Consider the following 24,862-nt stretch of genomic DNA (forward strand, 5'->3'; position numbering starts at 1 on the left):
ATACAAAATAACTAGAATAAAGCAGCAAGTAGAAATGGATTCATTTTATTAGCAGTGTTATAACTTATGAAGAAATTCTGTAAAATAAATTTAGTTTTCATATCTTACCTGAAACACTCAGCTCACAAAGATTAATGAAACCAAAATGAAATATTGTTAAGAGTCAAGGACAGCATGTGTTAGCATATTGTAACTACACTCCTGCACATAAATTAAGGATAATTGCAGAATGTTGTGCCACACAACATGGCACTACACAAAACTGGTGGTAATAGCATAGGCACATAGGGAACACACAGAACACAGATCTGTAAGCCCATGGTATTGGTGATAAGTTGAGAAGACTGTCCCGAAACACATGTGCTACAAAACGCCAATGTTTCCTGTGCATGTACCCCGACATCAATTTGGGATATGATCACCATGCACACGTACGCAGGCTGCACAACGGATTGGCATATGCTGGATCAGGTGGTTGAGCAGCTGCTGGGGTATAGCCTCCCATTCTTGCACCAGTGCCTGTCGGAGCTCCTGAAGTGTCGTAGGGGTTTGAAGACGTGCAGCGCTGCATCGACTGATAGTATCCCAGACGTGCTCGATGGGGTTTAGGTCTGGAGAACAGGCAGGCCACTCCATTCGCCAGATATCTTCTGTTTCAAGGTACTCCTCCACGATAGCAGCTTGGTGGAGCCCTGCATTATCATCCATCACCCCTGAAAAGGCGGACATACTGGTGCAAAATGATGTCCCGATACACCTGACCTGTTACAGTTCCTCTGTCAAAGACATGCAGGGGTATACGTGCACCAATCATAATCCCACCCCACACCATCAAACCACGACCTCCATACAGGTCCCTTTCAAGGACATTAAGGGGTTGGTATATGGTTCCTGGTTCACACCAGATGAAAACCTGGCGAGAATCACTGTCCAGGACTCGTCCGTGAACACAACCTGGGACCACTGTTCCAATGACCATGTACTGTGTTCTTGACACCAGGCTTTACGGGCTCTCCTGTGACCAGGGGTCAGTGGAATGCACCTTGCAGGTCTCCAGGTGAATAAACCGTGTCTGTTCAGTTGTCTGTAGACTGTGTGTCTGGAGACAAACCTGTTCCAGTGGCTGCGGTAAGGTCCTGAGCAAGGCTACCTGCAGTACTCCATGGCCGTCTGCGGACACTGAGGGTGAGATATCGGTCTTCTTGTGGTGTTGTACACTGTGGACGTCCCGTACTGTAGCGCCTGGACACATTTCCTGTCTGCTGGAATCGTTACCATAATCTTGAGATCACACTTTGTGGCACACGGAGGGCCCGTACTACGACCTGCTGTGTTTGACCAGTCTCCAGTTGCCCTAGTGTTCTACCCCTCATAACGTCATCAATATGTGTTCTTTGAGCCAATTTCAACACACAGTCACCATTAGCATGTCTGAAAACGTCTGCACATATACTCGCTGCACCGTACTCTGACATGCACTAACTCATCTCTGCATATGTTTACTGCTGCCAGTGCTACCGTGTGATGACCGCAGGTCAGGTGCACTGCATGGTCATACCCTGAGGTGATTTAAACTCGAAAACCGCTTACTAGAGCATTGTTTTACCATGTATCAGCATTATCCTTAATTTATGAGCATGGGTGTAGATAAGGACCAAATGACCCAAATCGTTTTACACAAGTTACTGCTCAGTGTTACTTTCAAAATTATGGAAAACCTGACGTTGCATTGTATGACAAAAAAAGGCTAATTCACGAGCAAGCTACTTGGGATTCATATACTGGCATGATCCTAAATCTGATATAACATATTGAGTACAGCTTTTAGCAAAAAGACTACTGTGGCACCTATGTCGACCCTACATTTTGAAAGTGTTGATTAAATTTTGTCATCTGAAGAGAGGCCACTGCCAGACAAGCCCGGTTAGCATTTTACTTCATAGGAGTTATCTCTCTGTCAGTCTCTGGGAAGAAGCACTGTAGTTTGGGAAGAAAAGAGCATACAACATATGGAGGAACCAGAACAATGACTTACCATAAGGAGGTTTTTGTCACAAGCACTGTGGAGTGTACACATATGATCAGCCAATGTCAAATTAATCCATGCAATTTTTATACGCCTATGATATTATACGGCAATAGCAACTGTAGGTTTTGAGTTATTCAGTGGTAGAAAAGAAACTGATGTAGACTCTAGACACACTGTTCCTTCTGTACAATGCTAACCACGTGACAATGAACCTATAACACAGAAGTACAGCAAGGCATCTGCAATGTGCCAAGCAAGATGACTCCTGCACAACCAAGCTGTGTGTACGTGACTTCAGGTCACATTCTGGTATTGAGACATTAGCACATCAACACTATAAGTCAAAGTTTCTACTAGAAACAATGTTATCAGTCCTCCAATGAGTAAGATACTTCTTACCAATGTTACAAATAACAAAATAACTGTTTCTTTAATAGGCATACACACGTTTTCCTGTGAGACCAGTACAGAAAAGTCCTTAAGAGCAAAGCATATACCAAAGCCTCGATAACAAACAATATTTGAATGCTTATTAAAATGTTACATTGTGCACAAAAAACAAGTCCAACAAATAAGATTTCAGCTCAAATAATTTTCTTGCATGATATACGAGGGCCGTTCAGAAAGTAACCTCCGGTTGATTTAAAAAAATACACCAAGTTAAATAAAAATATTTTAATATATACATCTTACAACTACATCTTTGCACTATTTTTCTACATAGTCTCCATAGCGATTGAGGCACTTATTGTATCTCTTCACAAGCTTTGAAATTCCTTCTGCATAAAAATCACCCGCTTGTGCCTGGAGCCAGCCTGTGACCGCATCTTTGAGCTCTTCGTCGTCATCAAACCGCTGTGACCCGAGCCATTTCTTCAAATGCATGAAGAGGTGATAATCACTTGGCGCCAGGTCTGGGCTGTAAGGTGGATGGTTGATAATGTCCCACTTGAAGGACTCAAGAAGGGCCGTTGTTCTGCGAGCAGAGTGAGGACGGGCGTTATCGTGCAAAAAAACGATACCGGAAGTCAGCATACCACGGCGTTTGTTCTGTATAGCCCGTCGTAACTTTTTTATTGTTTCACAGTACACGTCTTGATTAATGGTCGTACCACGTTCCATGAATTCAACCAACAACACCCCTTTGGCATCCCAAAACACCGTTGCCATCAGTTTTCTGGCAGAAAAATCTTGCGAGGCTTTTCTTGGTTTGGTAGGCGAATTTGAATGTGCCCACATCTTTGATTGTTCTTTTGTCTCAGGGTTCACGTACTTAATCCAGGTTTCGTCACCGGTCACAATTCTGTTTAACAATGGTTCTCCTTCGTCCTCATAACGTGACCGAAAGTCTAATGCAGAGGCCATTCTTTGAGTTTTGTGGTGGTCGGTAAGAATTTTGGGCACCCATCGTGCACAGAACTTACGGTAACCCAATCTTGCTGTCACTATCTCGTACAAGAGAGTCTTAGAAATCTGTGGAAAACCAGTAGACAACTCCGACATTGAGAAACGTCGATTTTCACGAACTTTTGCATCAACTGTCTGAACGAGTTCGTCAGTCACCAATGATGGTCTACCACTCCTCTCTTCATCATCCCATTCACGGACAACTCCTTCACTCATAACTCTTGGTCAGTACACGGCACAAAGCTCACGATGAATAGCTGCTGCAGAATATCCTTTGGCTGTAAAAAACCTTATGACAGCACGCACTTCACATTTGGCGGGGTTTTCTATTGCAGCACACATTTCAAACTGCCACAAAAACTAAACTAGCGCAGGTACGACATTCACTCGACCACGGCTTGATGCCGACTGACCCGTTGAGTGCGTGAACGCACAGATGGCGTCGCTACTCCCCCCACAACCCGCACTGTGACCGATCAGAGGTTACTTTCTGAACCGCCCTCGTACATTAGCTGTGTTGCTTCTGTTAGTGATCTGCTACATGTTTTTGGTGGTCATTGTTGCCAGTATCATTCACGTACTCCACTGAAAATTCTGTGGCCTCAGACTTAATTGCTGCACAGATCAATCAAAGAAACACAGCATTTATCCCTAACAAGTTTTTCTCACTCATCATGAGCTTTAATAACCTCATTAACATGTAAACACATTTTCTGTGCTCTTTCATTCTATGTTTCGTGTTCCCCCACAAAATCTAAATCTATATGGTTTCCTTTTATATTTTAGTATACATATTTATTTCCTCTGGAGAAGAGGCGAACTGAGATGAAGAGCTAGGTGTGGGAATGCAATAGAGGATGACATAATGGAAATTAATAGTGAAATACAACAATATAAAACTGAAGTTCAAACAGTGTCATCGTAGAAAGATCAAGGTTGATGCGAGTTTCATTGCTGAATATACACTTCTGATTAGGTGAAGATGAATATTTGAAGACATGTGAAATGTTTGTATTTGACATCATTGTAGTGACTGTACAGCTCTGCATCAGTGCATCGTTAAGAAGATAACTATCTGTGAAATTACTCTTTTTTTTATAAGAAAGGTAAAAGCTTCAGATTATAAATGGAAAAAATGTCCAAAATTTACTAATGGTGTCTTTTAGTTCAGGCTAAGAATAAAAGCAACAAAGAAATTTCAAACATTTGTGGAAAATATTTATGATAAGTAATATCATCAAATGTATACAAAAAAGAGCAGTGTGAATGGTCACTAGCTTGTGGGTCTCACAACAGGGTGTGGCAGAAATGCTGAAAAATCTGAGCTGTAAGACACTTTAAGAAAGATGCCAACTATTTTTCTGAAAATTACAAGAACCAATTTTAAGAGCAGAAATTAGAAATATTTCATATCTCCCCCCCCCCCCCCCCCCCCCTCCCGTTGCATATTAATACTCTAGAGACAGTCAAGATAAAGTGCAACTAATAACAGGTCACATAGATAAATGTAAGTTATCATGATTTCCAGACTTCACCTGTTAGTGGTAGAGGAATCTTAATATATGACACAGTAAGAAGTACACACTTCAGTAATTTGCAGAGTGTATATGTAGAGCCATTATAAATATTCTTCGTAAACTGGAAGGAGTAAAGAAAACTTGCCATATAGTTGAGACATTAAGTGATCAATGATATATTAGTAAACCAGGATGAGATGGTTGCGAAGCTTTCAGACATTTTCCTTCAGTGCTAGATACAGGAAACAGACACACCTGTGTGGCTACACTGCCCTGACCTGTTACATTGGGTGAGGAGAGGGGTTGTATTGTGTGGGGGACTGGAAGAACATATATCCTTTGCCAGGGCTTAGAGTTTGACTACTTACGGTATCTTCATTTCAGGAAATTAAGAACGTCCTACCTAAAATATATTCTACCCCTCCCCAACTGATATGCAGCTGCCCACCCAATATAAGAAGTATCCTAGTCCATCCTTATGCCCACACCTACTACCAACGCCTACCCACATAGAGGAAATCCTTGTGTGTAGGACCTGTCTTACGCACCCACCCAGCACATTCTGTTACAGTTACAGTTCCATTCTGTACCATAAGGGACCGAGGGGGGGGGGGGGGGAGGGAGATGAGTGAGATCATATACCAGTTGTGCTGTAACTTTTGCAAATTCCTATCCTGCATGCCTCTCCTTCCCAGCCACCAACTTCCCTTTTCTTGCAACCCTTCCTCCCCCCCCCCCCCCCCCACCTCATTTCTCCCCGTGTCTATTTCATGGGATACAACCCCTCACCCAAGGAAAGCAGAAGTGCCTGCACACTGTGGTCTGCCAAAACTCTGTAGGTGGACATCGTCTTATTTATGTGCCTGTCAACTGCTCTACACCTCAGTTACATGGTGTAACAGTGTGGGTAAGGGATCCAGTAATCTGCCTTTGAGTATATGAGTAAGTATTTTTCTCATATTGGAAGGAGTAAAGACAATTATTTATATTCCACCAAGAACTTTCCATTCCCATTTTTTTTCTCATATTAGTAGACGCCTGACCTCATTAGTACTTTTGGGGGACAAGTAAGTTATTGAATTTCATTTCAGGCAGGAACGAACATTTTCCTGAATGGTGTGGTGCTGGCAACCCTATGTGCTGGTGGCTACTTGTTGTCTTTGGGGCAGCTATCCTCTGGAGATCTCATGGCTTTTCTTGTGGCAGCACAAACAATTCAGCGATCTCTGACACAACTGTCACTGCTGTTTGGCCAAGTGGTTCGTGGGCTAGCTGCTGGAGGCAGAGTTTTTGAGGTTATCTTCTTTTATTTACTGTTCATTTTGGTTTATTCTGTTGTGAAACATTATATTTTCCACATTTGAAATTTGAAAGTAGTAAGAATTTCTGGTAAAATTACATATATATATAATGTACCCAATACTTATTCATCACATAAGCTTTTTCTATGCTATTCCCATTGAGTTGATTTTTGTTTTCAATGTTAAAATCCATTCTTTTCTAGTACCTGAATATGGAGCCAACAATGCCATTATTTGGAGGTTTGAATATACCCTTCCATTCTCTTCTTGCCAATGTAGTTTTCCGTGATGTTACATTTTCTTATCCTTCGAGACCATCCCAGGTATATTTTGTGTTACTGTATTTAAGTGAAAATTTAATAATGAGATGAGTTCTTTATTTGGTCCTTAACAACTGTGTTTCATATGTTTTTATTTTTTAGATTGTGCTTCAACATTTCGATTTAGAACTTCCTGCTGGAAAGACTGTTGCCATTGTTGGTTCATCAGGTAGTGGCAAATCCACTGTAGCAGCACTACTAGAAAGGTGAATTTAATGACTGTGTCAGTTTTCTATTCCTCACTAATATTGGTATTCCATATTATGTAAATTTAAAGAAGGGAGAAAATTCTTGGAAAGGACTTACCTCATAATAGCAAAGCAGCTGTACCTTCTGGTGCATATAAAATGGAATGTTTGGACCATAGTTGCCTTTAGATGATCAAGCAGGCAGACCATTTGAGATTTAAGGAATGTATTGTGCAACTGAGAAACAATAATACTACACTTTGCTACACACTTGCATAAAACAAATCATCATATTGATAATATGAACATTAGTATCCTACATGCCCAACATAAAGGCAAAAAACTAGATGTCGTTCAAACACTTCATATGTGGAGACATCAAACCTGCAACCTAATTGTTTTTCCAATTATGAAGGTGTCAGCATATACAAGGCCTATTTGGAAAGTAAGGTCCGATTGGTCGCAAAATGGAAACCACTGTGAAAATCAAAAATGTTTTATTTGCAACAATTAGTTACACCTTCCAGCTACTTCTCTATATAGCCGCCACTCTGATTTAGACATTTGTCGTAGTGTTGTACCAACTTTGCAATATGCACATCATAGAAGGCAGTTGCCTGTGCTTCCTGCCTACTCTCTACACTGGTCTACAGCTCATTGTCTGTGCCAGAACATTGTCTTCATAGCCAGTGACAGCGGTTCATCTGAGCAGAGATGAAACTCAGGGAGAGTCAATTATGGGCTCTATTGTGGGTGATCAAACACTTCCCATTGAAAATGGTGCATGAGCATCTTCATTGCCCCTGCAGTGTGCGGCCAAGAATTGTCATGCAGAAGGAAACACATTACAGCTATGTTATGTGGGCTGCATGACATCAGGCGACATCTCTCACCAGGCCCTCATACTTGGCAGGAGACACTATTGTTCTAAGCATCTTTACGTGCTCACTGTGTGCTCAGAACTAAAAAGAACAACACATCATGATCGATGGGCATACTAGAGGCACTGCCCAACGCATTTGTGCAAAGCTTCATCAGATTTTCCCTATGATTGGCATTTCAGACCTTACTTTCTGAATTGCCCTCTGAGAGAAATTGTGTATAATTCACCACTGTTGATAGCATAATTATGTTATAATAATGAATTAAAGAATTCCTTGCAAGAACACAATTTTTGTTTCATTTAATCTCGAAACATGTTTCATCACAACTGTGGCATCTTCAGTTTTTTTATTATTATACATTCCTGCATGTGTTGCAGAGCTTTGAGGAAAATGCCTGTTATGGAGGAAAATGGCTGTCATCGCGTTGATATTATCTCAGTAGTATTTTAACTTCTGTTCCTCATCTTTAATTCATTTTATTTTCTGCAAGTATGGATACAGAGCTTAAAATTCCATTATGATAAGTTCATTGCCATGCTGGGCGTTTCTGTTGACATACACTTGCTGCATTGATAAACATCCCGTTATGATAATGTCATTGGCATGCCAGGTATTTCCATTGACACACACACTTGCTGTAGTTATAAACATCACTTACCATACTGCACTTTCATTCGCTGATGATTCGAATTTGTGGTAATGACTCAGGATGGTATCTGGTGGGTATGGCAGATGTGAAAGTTGTCAGGCATTACCATGCAGCAAAATGATGCTTGCAGTCAGATGTCCATGTAAGTTTGATCTGACTGCAAGCTGAAGTTGGTATTTCAACAAATCAGAACATGGCCCACTGGTGATGGTGTTTCCCCTACATGTGTAGTGTTCCAAGATAGTACTTCGTTCATCCCAGAACTCTCAGCGTAATTCTCCCTGCTGATGGCTGCACATGGAACTTCTTGGGTTTTGGTTGTGAGGAATGGCACCATTCCTTGCTTGCTCTCATGATTTTGGGTTTTTGATAGTGAACATAGGTTTCATCTCCTGTAATGATTCTTGCAAGGAAGACATGACTTCCTACTTCAGAATGCCACTGAAGTTCTTCAAACATCAACACATTAACCTTTTAGCATTGGAATGAGTTGCCATGGCACGCACCTTGAAGACAATAAGACATGAAGTTCAGATTTGCAGCTATTTCATCCAACACCACACAGCAGTTATCAATCAAAATGGCTTCAGCAGTTATCAATCAAAATGGCTTCAGCAGTTGCAACAAACTCTGGTGTCACAATGCAGTGTGGCTGACCTGTAGTGTGTTTAAAATTAGTTGTGACTTTTGACAGTTCAGTACAGGGTGGGTGGAAGGAAGCATGGTTGCCAGCGTGCGCTGAATGCGTCAGCGGGCGACGATAACACCGGGTCTGCTGAGCTCGTAACCTGTCAGACGAGTAAGCTAGCCGATCTGCGATCTTTCTCAAATGATTTTAAAGAAACTATATGGCGATAAACTCTAAGTCTTGCACATCTTATAGCTTCTTTCGTCAGCTTCATGATGAATTTCCTATCATTTCATTAACTGTCATAGCTATTGTGACATTTCGGTATTGGCTTAACTATTGCAAGGAATTTTAAAGTTTAAGTACAAAATAGGGATCACTGTGAATTTGCGTTAGGTGTGTTTTAGGTCATATGTTGCAGCATTTGAAATTTAGATAACATATTAAATTATTTTTTAAACCTCGAAGGATATCGCTGTCTGCCTCCAATGTCGAGAAAATGGAATGTGTGTAAACGGCTCCGCCACAAATCCACTAACCAGTGGAAAAGCCAGAATGAAATATTTATCAACTTTTTCGTATCTCATAAACTATCTGACATATCAAAACAAGATTTTGGTAATGATAGCACACAAAGTGAATAGTATTTTGCCATATGATTAATATGCTAAACTTCCATATCTGATGATGTTTGGTCTGTGGGGCACTCAACTGCACAGTCATTGGCGTACTTACAAAAGTCCCTATTTTTACACAGTCTAGTTTTTACACAATCCAATCTAGCCACTGTCACGAATGATGATGATGATGATGATGATAATGATGGTGATACGATGAGGACAACACAAACACCCAGTCCCCAGGCAGTGAAAATCCCCATCCTGGCCGGGAATTGAACCAGGAACCCCGTGATACTTCCATATCTACCGCTATATTCAAGCAACTACAGATTTAGAAAAATGATATAATGTATTTTTTAAGGACCATCAATAGCCTATGAAATGAGAATTCCTATGGGTTCTGCAACAATATAAGTAAAGAAGCTGCACATTTATTTTTGTACTGAGAATGGGTGTCCTCATAACTATTGATATGTCTCACCCTCAGTTGCTAGTTTAATAATACACTAGTTTAGGATTCTTCCACAATTTCAACTGTATTAGAATGTTAGCAAGATGTATTCCTGTATAAACTCTGCTGTGTTTAGGCAAAAGAAGCCATTGTTAAGACAGCAACAAAATATTACTCAAAGCTCGACGCCGTCTTTCATGAATCCCTGACTCCTTAATTACATTCATGTTGGGGCTGACAATTTGAGACAGGTCCTTTGATGAAACATTTGCAATGACTTCTTTTATCAGTTTTTCAATCGCACTGAGAGTAAATTTCTTGTTGTTTTGCTATATTATTTTTCAAAATCAAATAGCTCTGAGCACTATGGGACTTAACATCTATGGTCATCAGTCCCCTAGAACTTAGAACTACCTATACCTAACTAACCTAAGGACAGCACACAACACCCAGCCATCATGAGGCAGAGAAAATCCCTGACCCCGCTGGGAATCGAACCCGGGAACCCGGGCGTGGGAAGCGAGAACGCTACCGCACGACCACGAGATGCGGGCTATTATTTTTCAGCTAGGCCTATATATTCTCAGTCGGATTTAAATGAGAATGATAGAGGAAGCCTGATTACACTATTTTCTTTACCATTAGCTTTGTTGACGACCTGGTAGCGTAGAGTTTTTAGCTTGTACAGTATTACAAGTTCCATTAACTTCGCCTTACACAAGCTAAATAGCCATTTTCCTCTGCTGCATTGTTGGAGTTTTATCAATCACAACAGAGTGGCATTGCGCATTGTCTGTTACTATTGTCGAATTTGGAGGAATATTTTGCAACAGAACGTTATGTTCACAACTGGTGAGTGTGTTCTTGGATGACCACTTTTACTGTGGATCTCTTGTTCAGATGTACTCCACTGTTGTTATTAATGAAGTGCCAACATGAAACACTTGTTTGTGGTACCTGACAATGAAGAACACTTCAACACCAGAAAATATCACTTTACAATGAGAGCTAATGAAGATAGATGCCTCTAATGTGTGACACTGTGTGGTACTCTTTATGCACGGCATGGCAACAGTGCCGCATTACCAGCTGAACTGCTGGCGGCATGGTAGGGAAAACCGGCTCGCCATTGGTGTTACCTGGGCAATGGTGTCATGTCTCCTCCAGTGAGCCAATCATCAAAAGTCGGGACTAATTTTAAATGGACTATAGATGGGGAGCATCTGCCACACAAGTCATTCTCTCTCTGAAATTCCTAATCCACACATACATTTGCTGCAGTGGTAAACATCCGTCACCATACTGGACTTCCTTTCGCTAATGGATTTCAATAGGTTTTGTAACATCACTGATTAGAAAATGTAAGACATTTCATGTTGCAAGTGGACTATTTTTTTAAAATGTATTTCTACATCTTCATCTACATCTATACTCCACAAGCCACCCGACAGTGTGTGGCAGAGGGTACTTCTGGTACCACTGTCTGATCTTCCCTTTCCTGTTTCATTCACAAATGATTTGTGGGAAGAATGATTTCAGTAAGGTTCTGTATTAGCTCTAATTTCTCATCTTTTCTTATTGTGGTCATTTCACATGTTTATAGGAGGAAGTAATATGTTACCTAACTCTTCCCAGTGTACTCACTGTTACGCACAACGCCTCTCTTGTAGTATCTACTGCTGGAATTTGATGAGCATCTCTGTAATGCTCTTTAGCTGACTAGGATCTTGCCTATCTCTTCTATCAGTCCCACCTGGTAAGGGTCCCAGAGTGATGAGCAACACTCAAGAATCATTTGAAAAAGTGTTTTGTAAACCACTTTTTTGTAGATGGTTAAATTTCCTAAAGATCCTTCCTATGAATCTGTCTAGCATGTGCTTTTCCTGCTATTTATTTTATGTGCTCATTCCACTTAAGGTCTCTCCAGATGGTTACTCCTAGACATTTTATGGTACATACTGTTTCCAGCAATTTGCCATCAATGGTGAAGTTATACAGTAGTGGATTTTTTCCTCCTATAGATGCACAGCATGTTAAACTAATTTACATTTAGGATCAACTGCCTGTCCCTGCACTATTCGTCAATCCTTTGCAGGTCCTTTTGCAAATTGCTACAGTCTTCTTGCGATGCCACCTGCTTGTAGGCACCTGCACCATCTGCGAATAGTCTTATGGACCTTAGGAAATTTTCTGCGATGTCATTTATGTAGCATAACAGTCCTGGCACACTTAGTTGGGGTACTGCTGAAACTACTCTTACATCTATCAATTGAGTTCTGTTAAGAGCAACATGTTGAGTTCTCTCTGCAAGGAAGTGTTGAACCCAATCACAAATTTTGTCTGATGCTCAGTAAACTAATGTTTTTTCATTAAATGGTAGTGTGGGACAGTGTCAAATGCCTTTCTGAAGTTAAGGGAACAAACCATTAACCTGTGCACTGATGTCTACAGTGCTGCGGGTCTCTCGGAGGAACAGAGTGAGCTGAGTTTCGCAACATCTCTGTTTGTGAATCCATGTTGATTTTTATGTACAGGTGTTTTTCATTTTCCAAAAAGACATACTATGTGAGCATAAAACATGTTCCATAATTCTGCAACAGATTAACATCAGTGAGCATAATTATGAGCATCTTTCTTAGAACCTTCTCCAAAATTTGGGAATGACCTGCACTTTTTTCCAGTTGCTAAGTATCTTTCAAAACCCCAGTGACCTGCAGTGGTAGCATTTTGCTTGTCAGCGGTATGAAGCCATACTTTGAAAATTCTTTGAAGCACGGGGTAACTGTACTGCCAACATACAAGCAGAAATCAAGTGCTTATTAGTAGAGACTGGATAATATGCATCATAAAAACCTCAAAATATGCACGAAAATATCCATGAAAAATGCTTAAAAATTTATGAAGAGTGTCGAGGTATGCAGGATCAAATAATAAAAAAAAGGTAGTTACTGTGTGCATTACATCTCAAAGTCAAACCTGTGCATATCAGTTACAAGGAAGAATGCCAACCACATGAAAAATTGATACATTTAGAACACTGATATCATTTTCTGAATACTTTCTGGTAGAGGTTAGGAAGGGGGCCTTTCTGGGATTATTTTCTAAAAATTTGCAAATTGGGGATGTATACAGTGTTTCAACAATTGTTCATTCATTGCTGTTGTTGTCGGTAACAATCAGATGTGGTACGGGTGAGTTGCAGCACAACAGTCAATATGTACAGGACCAACTTAGAGATATATCACATGCAGCGGGCCACGCTAAAAACATTTGTAATATTTTATTTAAAAAACAGCCTACAATCATGATTTTTTGAACAGAATTAACTTTTAATTAATACTATTGGCCCAAAGCATCATTTACAATTTATTTTACATTTTTCTACTGTTCCAAATGTTCGGTAGTAAGATTGAGTCTTCGATCACTCAAAACATTTTTTAAAAGCAGAACAGGACCGTTCTACATCAGCTGAGGTAACCGGACAGTATTTGAATTTGGGTGCTATGTTTGCACATATTGTTTCTGGTAAAACTTCACCTGTCCCATTAACAAAACTATCATTTTCACACAAGGGTTCAAAGCCTGGATTATTGTTTAAAATGCTTTCAAACTTTTCCTTAAGTTTTCTTGGGAATATCTCTGGCAATGAGAAGTTCACTAGAATAATTTTATTCATTAGCTGAATAGATTCATTCAACACCAAACCTTGAGTTACAAGCTTTTTAATACTCTCAGGTATATGGGAAAAATGAGTGCTAATCACAGCAATGTCTTTTTTAATACCGGAATCATTAAAAGCTTGCTTGTACTGGCAAGCTACCAAAGCCTCTGCACTATTGAAGTTGTTTACTACCCCTCTAATGGCCTCGAAATGTTCACTGTAAAACACAACCACTTCGACCCACGTACTCAAACGAGTTGCCACTGGCTTGGGAGGTAAAGGCACATTTGGTAGTATTTCTTTGTAGGTCTTGATGCGAGCAGGAGCCTTTAGAAACGCTTTCTTTGTGGATGAAATCAGTTTATTTACTTCACAAACGTGGATTGTACTTTTTCAGCAAGGTGAAATACTTCATGAGCAAAGCATGTCACATGAATCAAATTGGGATAAAATACTTGCAGCACTTTTCCTGCTTTGATCATGTAGCGAGCAGCATCTGAAATAAAAATAAAACACCCTTTCATCTGCAGAAGATTCTGGAAATATTGTTCTAATACCCTCATTCACAAATTTGGTGTTCGTAGATTTACTTTTTCAAGTTCTCTGCAGACTGCTAAATAGGAAGGAGGAGGCTCTTCTTTTAAAGTACCAACAATTAAATTTTTGATGTAACAGCCACAAGTTTCTGCAGTTTTGACAACTGAAATCCAGATAATGCTGTCCTCGAGTTCATTGTGTACTTTATATAAAGTTTCGATACGCAATTTTTATGCAATGTTGATTCATCTAGTATATTTTGATTTAAGGAATATTTGTGCAGGAAGCCTTTGAGGATAGGGTTTGTAAGTTTGTGAAGAGGAATATTTCTTGCAATTAATGCTTCACATAGATCCATGTTAAACCAACTTTTTTGTTTATCTTTGGACAAATCCCTGTTACTGCAACTTGCTGTTGTTGAAAGTAGTTGTTGTGGTCCTTTCTTCTTCATTCCTGTGAGATGAAGACTTGTCTTGACTTGCTGGTCTGTTTGAAACTTTTTCTTGCAAACTCAATAATGTAAAACAATTCTGTCATACATAAATGTCCCAAGATGGTCAGCTATCCACAAAATGATGTTCTTTTTTCGGGCGGCATGGCACACATCACCTTACACACTAAATGTTGTAAACACTTTCAGCAGTGTACAAGTAAATGAAAGCTAAACTGGAACAATGAACATGCAACTAAAATCTTGCGTAGTTTAATTTGTTGCCGATGTGTGCGCAGGAGCATTGACTCTCTCTTCCTGTTCCTGTTCCTCATCTGTAATGATTTCCCTAGGCAGCAGTCTATCGGTTAGCAATTGCACACAGTTCTAGGTTGTGGTCAATCTGTGAGACATCAAAACTAGATAGAGCTAGAGACCGCCTGTCTAAATTTTTAAAATATAACAAATATAGTGTGAAAGTATGCATCGTCACTAGTTTTTAGTAAAAATATGCAATAACCAATGAAAAAGAAGCCAAATATGAAAATGTTTCTGCAAGATGCAAATGCATATAATCTGGTCTCTACTTATTACATTTTTAAGATTTTCATTTGACTCTTGTTTTCTTTTGACTCCTCATCATGTTGTGTAATAAATTTTTGGGAAGATAAGTGTATTTATTCCGTTCTGTCATTCGTCTCTGTTGTGTGTGTTTTTCCATTTTCTTTTTTCCCTGTCCTCAAAGTCAATTTTGCTGCAATTTGTTTTAAAAATTCAGCTATAATAATTTACATTTGATTTACCAGGTTTTACGATGTGGATAAAGGTTGCATTTCAATTGATGGTGTGGACATCCGCAACCTGGATCCTTCTTGGCTGCGTGGTAAAGCTATAGGGTTCATAAACCAAGAGCCTGTGTTGTTTGCAACAAGTGTAATGGAGAACATTCGATATGGACGACCTGATGCAACAGACCATGAGGTTATTTTTAAAAACAGTCTGATTTCTTCACCTAGTGGATAATTTGATTATGGACCTTTCTTTACTACTTATAAAGGAACAGCTTACTTATAATTGGCTGATGTGTGGTGCATAGAAACTCTTAAACAGAATACAGTATCTACATTAGCTTTTGAGTGCTTGGCCTTTTGCTAGCAAAAGTATGCACACTTACACACCCAAATGATCACATTGCCCTTTATTACTTCATATTTTGCATGCCATCATTACAATCATCTTATAAATTAAAGTGAACCAATGATTGTGTAAGAAGTAGAAGAGGAAAAATTATTTCAAAAGTAATGAACTAATTTTGTTAGTAGGTGATTTTGTTTTTACCCTACTTTGTATTAAGCAGAGAACTTAAGGTGTAATAAGTTACTAACTAAAGTGAAAGGAGAAGGGCTCTGAGTGGACTATGAATAGACATAGGAGATTGACATTGTTTCACCAAGGTTGTAGTGTTATTAGAGGCTGCTGTTGGTCACATGATACACTATTAGTCTCTGGGTACAAAGCTACCTTAGGGTTTAAACCTACATCAACAGCAAGCATGTCATAAATAACAGGACTTATGCTGTCTCCGTCATACTTACTACCAATAATTAAGAAAATGGCACACTTACATGGGCTTTAGAAGCGTACATTAATTTTCCTTCCCACATACTTATTTATTCTTTTTACATTTTGCAGGTAATTGCTGCAGCAAAGATGGCAAATGCCGATGAATTCATCACTGCCTTCCCAAACGGGTATTCAACTGTAGTTGGAGAAAGAGGTGTCACAGTATCGGGTGGTCAAAAACAGAGAATAGCCATTGCACGGGCTTTGTTGAAGAACCCTTCAATACTGATTCTTGATGAGGCCACAAGGTATGCTGTTCATCACTGAGCTTTTATCCACTGTTGCAGGTAGTTACTGTAGAGCACATAATGTAGTCTGCTTACCATAAAGTAGATAGTTTGTAAAGTAAAATTGCACTTACCACACAGCACATAATACAGACAGCCCATAGTAAAGCACACAAAATTCGTAATTTCAATGAGGCAGCTATATATAATCACATTGCAGCTTCTTGATGGTGATGCACATAAAATTTCTGTTACAAGTCCTTCATGATGTAATGAAATGGTTCTTCCCATGATATGACTCATAAAGACGGACTATCTTGACTTTGTCAACTCTCTACAGCGTTTGTAAAGACCTTCTGTGGATTAGGCCGCATGTGAAACATCAATCTGATAGTAAGTGAGAACCAGGCTAGAGGTTACAGAATGGCAAAATTTTTCATTTTATTGCTTGTAGCTTTCCTAGTTGTGATTTTGCTAAAGCAGCATTTTGTATTTGTGGTAGAGGCCTGTGAAACTGGAGAAGTATCAGCCCTCTGATCTCGATGTAACTTTAGTTTCTTATGATAAAGTGACACACGTAAAGTTAAAAACTATTAGACGGTTTTTATTAAACTGAAAGGCGTAACAGAACAACTGAACAAAAATGCCTTTTTTACTCTTTGATGGTGCAGCACTTAGCGCAAATCACACAGAGAATCATTAAAATTGCAATCTTAACACCCATCCTCAATTAAATGATTTTATATTTAACAGTAACAAAAATTAAAGTAAACCCAACAAGCTCCTCAAAGTAATGAGTCTAGGAGCTGGTAAGCCTTTGGTAAAAATATCTGCAATCTGGTCCTCAGAATGTACAAGCTCGGCTATGATGATCCTGCGGGGGTGAAGTTTACACACAAAACTATATTTAACATTGACGTGTCTCAACCGTTGATGTTCCCATGTTTTCAGTAACCGTATACAGGACTGATTATACTCAAATATATGAATTGGTAGCTGGAGTGGAATTTGGATATCGTCCAGAAAATATTTGACCCAGAGTAACTCAGCTGCAGCTGTCGCCAGAGCTACATATTCTGCCTCTGTAGAAGACAAAGCAACACTAGTCTGTTCCTTTGTTGCCCAACAGATGGTGTTTCCAAAACATTTTAATAGATAACCAGAGGTAGATCTTGCATCTTCTTTTCTATTCCAGTTTGCATCAGCATAGGCCAGAAGAACTTCTTCATTCCACTTTTGATAACGTAGTCTCATATTGACAGTCCCTTTGATATATCTCAAAACTCTTTTTAAGCTTTCCAGAGTTGTTCCGATGCATCGTTTTGGTATCTGTTCAAGAAGTTGACCACAGCACACAAATCAGGTCTTGTTGCTGTCATTGCGTACGTCAAACATCCAATCAACTCTCTGCAGGACTTATGGATCATTTTTCCTTCCTTGATTTCCAGTTGAACTTCCATAGGCTTCTTGACTGGACTACAATCTTGCATGTTGAATCGTTGTAGCAAATTATTCAAATATGATGTTTGGCTCGGATACATTTTTCCGTTGCTCATAGAAATCTCAGTTCCCAAGTATAATTGTGGTTCTCCCAGTTCCTTTATTTTGAACTTCTGTTTGAACTTACACTACTGGCCATTAAAATTGCTACACCATGAAGATGACGTGTTACAGACGCGAAATTTAACCGACAGGGAGAAGATGCTTTTATATGCAAATGATTAGCTTTTCAGAGCATTCACACAAGGTTGGTGCCGGTGACGACACCTACAAAGTGCTGACATGAGGAAAGTTTCAAACCGATTTCTCATACACAAACAGCAGTTGACCGGCGTTGTCTGGTGAAACGTTGGTGTGATTCCTCGTGTAAGGAGGAGAAATGTGCACCGTCATGTTTCCGACTTTGATAAAGGTCGGATTGTAGCCTATCGCAATTGCGGTTTATCATATCGCGAAATTGCTGCTTGTGTTGGTCGAGATCCAATGACTGTTAGCAGAATATGGAATCGGTGGGTTCAGGAGGGTAATACGGAATGCCATGCTGGATCCCAACGGCCTTGTATCACTAGCAGTCAAGGTGACAGGCATCCGCGTGGCTGTAACGGATCGTGCAGCCACGTCTCGATCCCTGAGTCAACAGATGGGGACGTTTGCAAGACAACAACCATCTGCACGAACAGTTTGACGAAATTTGCAGCAGCATGGACTATCAGCTCGGAGACCATGGCTGCAGTTACCCTTGACGCTGCATCACAGACAGGAGCGCCTGCGATGGTGTACTCAACGACGAACCTGGGTGCACGAATGGCAAAATGTCATTTTTTCAGACGAATCCAGGTTCTGTTTATGGCATCATGATGGTCGCATCCGTGTTTGGCGCATCTGTGTTTGGTGACATTGCGGTGAACGCACATTGGAAGCGTGTATTCATCATCACCATACTGGTATATCACCCGGTGCCATTGTTTACACGTCTCGGTCACCTCTTGTTCGCATTGACGACACTTTGAACAGTGGACATTACATTTCAGATGTGTTATGTCCCGTGGCTCTACCCTTCATGCAATCCATAGGAAACCCTACATTTCAGCAGGATAATGCACAACCGCATATTGCAGGTCCTGTACAGGCCTTTCTGGATACAGAAAATGTTCGACTGCTGCCCTGGCCAGCACATCCTCCAGATATCTCACCAATTGAAAACGTCTGGTCAATGATGGCCGAACAACTGGCTTGTCACAATACGCCAGTCACTACTCTTGATGAACTGCGGTATCGTGTTGAAGCTGCATTGGCAGCTGTACCTGTACTTGCCATCCAGGCTCTGTTTGATTCAATGCCCAGGCGCATCAAGGCCGTTGTTATGGCCAGAGGTGGTTGTTATGGGTAGTGATTTCTCAGGATCTATGCACCAAATTGCATGAAAATGTAATCATGTCAGTTCTAGTATAATATATTTGTCCAATGAATATCTGTTTATCATCTGCATTTCTTCTTGGTGTAGCAATTTTAATGGCCAGTAGTGTAAATTTCACTCTGTCCATTTCCTCTCTATTATTTCCTGCCATCAAAATGACATCAACATAGAGCACAATATAAATGATAACTTCCATTAAAATCATATAGTAAAGATGTTTATCTGCTTCTGAAAGAGTGAATTGTATAGACATAAGAAAGGTATGAATAGAGTGATTCCATGCTAGTGATGCTTGCTTTAAGCCATTTAAAGATTTATGTAACCTGCAAACCAAACAAGTTGTGTCTTTCAGTTCTTCTGGAATACCCACTCCTTCAGGAATAGTCACGTATATTTCCTCCTTGAGTAATCCATGAAGAAAAGTTTTGGTGACATCAAATTGTTCCAGAACTAGTCCTAGTTGGTTGCAATAACTAGCATTATTCCAACAGTTTCAAGTTGAGCCACTGGTGCATATGTTTCATCGTAGTCAAATCCACTTTTCTGTGAACATCCTTTTGCAACAAGTCTAGCCTTGTGTCTTATGTTTCCATCCTTGTCCTTTTTTAATTTGAACACCCACCCACTTACCGCCAATAGTCTTCCTTGCAGGTGGTAATTTAACAAAGGTCCAAGTCTTGTTTTCCTTTATAGAGTCAGTTTCATCCTGTACGGCTTTATACCAGTATTCCTTATCTTCACGATTCGAAATTTCCTGGTAACTTTTCGGTACATCATCCACAAATGAATCAGCATTGAGTGCCAGAACAGCATAGTCTTTCAGATATTTAGGAGGGTTCCTCTTCCTGCTAGAACACTGAACAGTTTTCTTTTCTGATAAATTTTCAGCTTCCTCTTTGTCACTGGTCAGTTCTGGTAAGGGAATTCTTTCACGGCGCCCATCACTTGGTTTGGCATCTTCTTCGACGATGTCCTCTTCATTATCACCCTTCTCGGATGATTCCTGAACAGATTCTGGGATCCATTCCTCAGCTGGTTTATTTTCAAAGCCTTCTTCCTTCGTAGAAAACAATGTTCCTTCTTGTGACTATTTTTCCTTCCTCTGGACACCAAAACCTGTAGCCATTAGGATAGTAACCAGTGAAATAGCATTTTAAGGACTTGCCTTCAAATTTCCGTGTTCTCAATTCCTTTGGTACCAGTAGATAAGCAATACATATGAACACTTTCAGCTTACTCAAATTAGGTTTCTCGTTATACCAAAAAGCTGCAGGCACCTTTCCTTCCAAAGCCGCAGTAGGATTTCTATTAAGCAGGTTCAATGCAATACGAACAGCTTCTGACCAGAACATTTTATCTAATGTATACTGAAGTACCATACAGTGAGCTTTCTCATAATAGTTCTGTTCATTGGCTCTGAAACACCATTTTGCTGAGGAGTATATCTGATTGTAAACTGAAACTGTATTCCCCGTTCTTCAAAAAACTGTTTCAATTAATTTGACGTGTATTCATGACCAATGTCACAGTGCAATCTGCTAATCTTTAAGTTGAAATGAGCTGTAGCCATGGCGTGAAACGTCTTCAGATTGCGAGTTACCTGACTTCGATTCCAGTACATAGGCCACTGTGAAATATGTCAAGTCGTCGACAAACGTGAGCACATACTTCTTTCCGTTGAACGACTCCGGTGCAATTGGCCCACACAGATCACTGTGAATCAACTGAAGAGATCTGGTGGCATGTTTCCTATTGTGATTGTATGGCAGCTGTTATTGTTTTTCTTTGACACAATTTGAACATTGTTCTGTGGGGACTGTTGAAGTGTCCAGTTCCATACCATGAACTTGTGACTGGAGGCATTTAATGTTATCATAACTCAAATGGCCTAATCTGCTAGGCCACAGTTTCACATTAGTTGCAGTTGAAGCAGCTGACAAGGCTTTTCGTTGCAAAAAATTTAAAATATATAACTGAGATTCATTCCTATTTGCAATGGCAACAGTTTCTTTTCCATTTTAAATTGAACCTTGAGCCTTTTCAAATGTGATACTAAAACCATTCATTTCCAGTTTTTTAACTGACAGCAAATTATAATTAAGACCAGGCACAGACAAAACGTCTTTAATTGTTATCTGAATTTCCTTTCCTTTTGCCACACTAGTGACTTTAATTTCTCCTTTTACTTTAGCCTCAAGAAAAGTGCCTGACTTAACTACTCTGACTTTAATTGGCTGTTCCAATTTCCTTAAATTAGTGAGAGTTATATTACTGTTAATCAGATGTTCCATTGCTCCAGAGTCCAAGAACCAATTTATGTTGTTCGTTGACTGATCTTCATTTGATGCTGCAAAACAAAACCCATCTTCCTCTTTGACGTTAGCTACGACCACAGAGTTGCTGATTCTTGAGTTCTTGTTTGGTATCTTAACTCTACAATTAGCCCTTTTGTGCCCTGGCTTCCTGCAATGGTGACAAGTAAAGTTGAAAGAAGTTCCTTGTTGACTTCTGGTTTTACTGGTGTCTGAAGAATCCTTTTTTGGATACCATTGAGTCTGAAAAACTGTAGGAGGCGGTGTATCATCATTTTTGTTTTTCCTGACGACTCCCTTCCACTTCGAAACTTCGTCCAGTAGCCTATTTTTCATGAAGCTCAGCATCAAGTCTTTCGTTGAGAGTGTTTCGATTGCAGTGACCACTACGTTGTATTCTACAGGCATCGTTAAAAGCAAATGGCACACTATGTCCTTTTCTTCAACAGTAGCTCCAGTCGAACGTAAATCACAAATCAGTTTATCAAACTTCAGAAAGTGGTTAACTAGCAAATCATTTATTGTGTTAAATAATTTTTTTCTCAACAGAAGTTGACCAGCATTTCCTTTTCTCTCGAACATATTGCACAGATAGGTCCATAAATCAAAAGAAGTTACCTTATGTTTCGTGTATTCCAAGTGACTGTCGGCAATGCATTGAACAAGATGAGACTTTACGATCTTGTTTAGCCATTTCAGCCAGTCGTGTTTCCTTTGTGGCACACTGCGTGTTCTCCTCTCCATCGACAAATTCCACCTTTGTGAGATAATTTGCTTGCACAAATGGTAATAGTTCAGTTCCTCAAGGAGAATTTCCATCCTGAATTTCCAGTTGTTGAAATTCGTTCCGTCGAATGAAGGAATAAGATATTTTTCTGCTTCAGTTGCCATCTCGGCTTAACTATATGTGAGAGTACACTTGGGGCCAGACATTTATCGCAGATTCTGTTTACTTAAAACAAACCTGGGCCCATAACCTGATGTAATTTTAGTTTCTTATGATAAAATAACATAGGTAAAGCTAAAACTATTAGATGGTTTTTATTAAACTGAAAGACGTAACAGAACAACTGAACAAAACACCTGTTTTACTCTTTGATGGTACAGCACTTAATGCAAGTCACACAGAGAATCATTAAAATTGCAATCTTAACAGATCTTATAAACATTTCTAATATAATGAAGTACAGGTGCTGAAACACAACCCTCAACGTACAACGGAGCTTAATTAAAATTCATTATACCCCAAAGCATTACAGATAAAAGGTAAAGCTGCCAATAACCCAAATGTTGGTTTAAACACCATAGTGATTTACGACACTATGGTACTATCAGAGGTAGCATGTTTATGGCTTTCTCTGACTTTTAATCTGGTTTACTCAACAAATTAAAGGGCAGAGTACAGTTCAATTCCGAATAATGCACTTGGCGTTTTTCACGTTAAAGACAGTGCCAGACGTGAAAGAAGCGATGAGTGTCAGATATGTTGTTAGACTGACAGATGACAGAATTACAAAAACTGGTATAACTTTCTGAATATCCAAACTGAAAATGGTCCCAAAAAAATCTAAGTTCTAAGTGGCAGTTAGTCTATCACATATTCATAGTACAAAATTCTGCTTTTCAATATAGCTTGGAAAATACTGAAAACATTGATAAATGACAATTAGGGCCAGTTCTTTTTTTTTCTTCCATGTTGAAACCTATGTACCTTGCTAGATTCAAGTTTGTAGCTGTTGTTTACACTGCCAGTAAAATATACAAAAGAAGTACAATACCTCTAAAAATTCTCTACGAATTTAATCTCACAAATTCTACATTGAATGTTGTGAAATAATTGTGGGTTATACATCAATTGTTTTGGAGATGTGGTATTGTGTGATTTTTTTTTTTTCCCCACCAACCAACACACCCTGTCCATTGTGTGACATTACATGCTGGCAAGAAGCAGTTCCCTTACAACGTGCTTAAGCTTGATAAACATCTCCACAACATATAAGAAGCCTTACTTGCTTCTGCACATCTGCTCAGTGTTTTGATAAACGAAGGTCAAATTCATGTTTTGCAGACCTTCTTAGGCACCTACAGCTGTATACAGACAAGGGATTAATTACTTTTGCTTTGTTCATTAGTGTCTAAATTGGAATGCAGAAATGTACAATGACGACAACAACAACAATGATTAGAGACCTACATAGATGAGCAAAATAATATCCACATTTGCAAATGCTTGTGCATTTATGATTCAGATTTCCACATTCTAAATTTTTATAAACCATTTTAACGTGTTTGTGGAACTTCAATATGAATATAGGTGGTGTAGAATGACAAACAGGTACATTTAAAAATACACTCCTGGAAATGGAAAAAAGAACACATTGACACCGGTGTGTCAGACCCACCATACTTGCTCCGGACACTGCGAGAGGGCTGTACAAGCAATGATCACACGCACGGCACAGCGGACACACCAGGAACCGCGGTGTTGGCCGTCGAATGGCGCTAGCTGTGCAGCATTTGTGCACCGCCGTCGTCAGTGTCAACCAGTTTGCCGTGGCATACGGAGCTCCATCGCAGTCTTTAACACTGGTAGCATGCCGCGACAGCGTGGACGTGAACCGTATGTGCAGTTGACGGACTTTGAGCGAGGGCGTATAGTGGGCATGCGGGAGGCCGGGTGGACGTACCGCCGAATTGCTCAACACGTGGGGCGTGAGGTCTCCACAGTACATCGATGTTGTCGCCAGTGGTCGGCGGAAGGTGCACGTGCCCGTTGACCTGGGACCGGACCGCAGCGATGCACGGATGCACGCCAAGACCGTAGGATCCTACGCAGTGCCGTAGGGGACCGCACCGCCACTTCCCAGCAAATTAGGGACACTGTTGCTCCTGGGGTATCGGCGAGGACCATTCGCAACCGTCTCCATGAAGCTGGGCTACGGTCCCGCACACCGTTAGGCCATCTTCCGCTCACGCCCCAACATCGTGCAGCCCGCCTCCAGTGGTGTCGCGACAGGCGTGAATGGAGGGACGAATGGAGACGTGTCGTCTTCAGCGATGAGAGTCGCTTCTGCCTTGGTGCCAATGATAGTCGTATGCGTGTTTGGCGCCGTGCAGGTGAGCGCCACAATCAGGACTGCATACGACCGAGGCACACAGGG

The 24,862-nt window shown here is 40.2% G+C and overlaps 1 protein-coding gene across 2 annotated transcripts in view; it reads left to right on the forward strand.

The window, feature by feature from the left end:
• LOC126191151 (mitochondrial potassium channel ATP-binding subunit) overlaps positions 1-24,862 on the forward strand; it is a 138,667-nt gene that overhangs the window by 108,144 nt on the left and 5,661 nt on the right. For both annotated transcript variants that reach the window (XM_049931912.1, XM_049931914.1), the window contains 5 exons: positions 6,045-6,248; positions 6,458-6,577; positions 6,677-6,780; positions 15,429-15,603; positions 16,315-16,493. In XM_049931912.1, coding sequence (XP_049787869.1) covers positions 6,045-6,248; positions 6,458-6,577; positions 6,677-6,780; positions 15,429-15,603; positions 16,315-16,493 — 782 coding nt within the window. The remainder of the gene's footprint in view (positions 1-6,044; positions 6,249-6,457; positions 6,578-6,676; positions 6,781-15,428; positions 15,604-16,314; positions 16,494-24,862) is intronic.

This window comes from Schistocerca cancellata, chromosome 6, assembly GCF_023864275.1.
Source record: "Schistocerca cancellata isolate TAMUIC-IGC-003103 chromosome 6, iqSchCanc2.1, whole genome shotgun sequence".
Classification (NCBI taxonomy): Eukaryota; Metazoa; Arthropoda; class Insecta; order Orthoptera; family Acrididae; genus Schistocerca; species Schistocerca cancellata.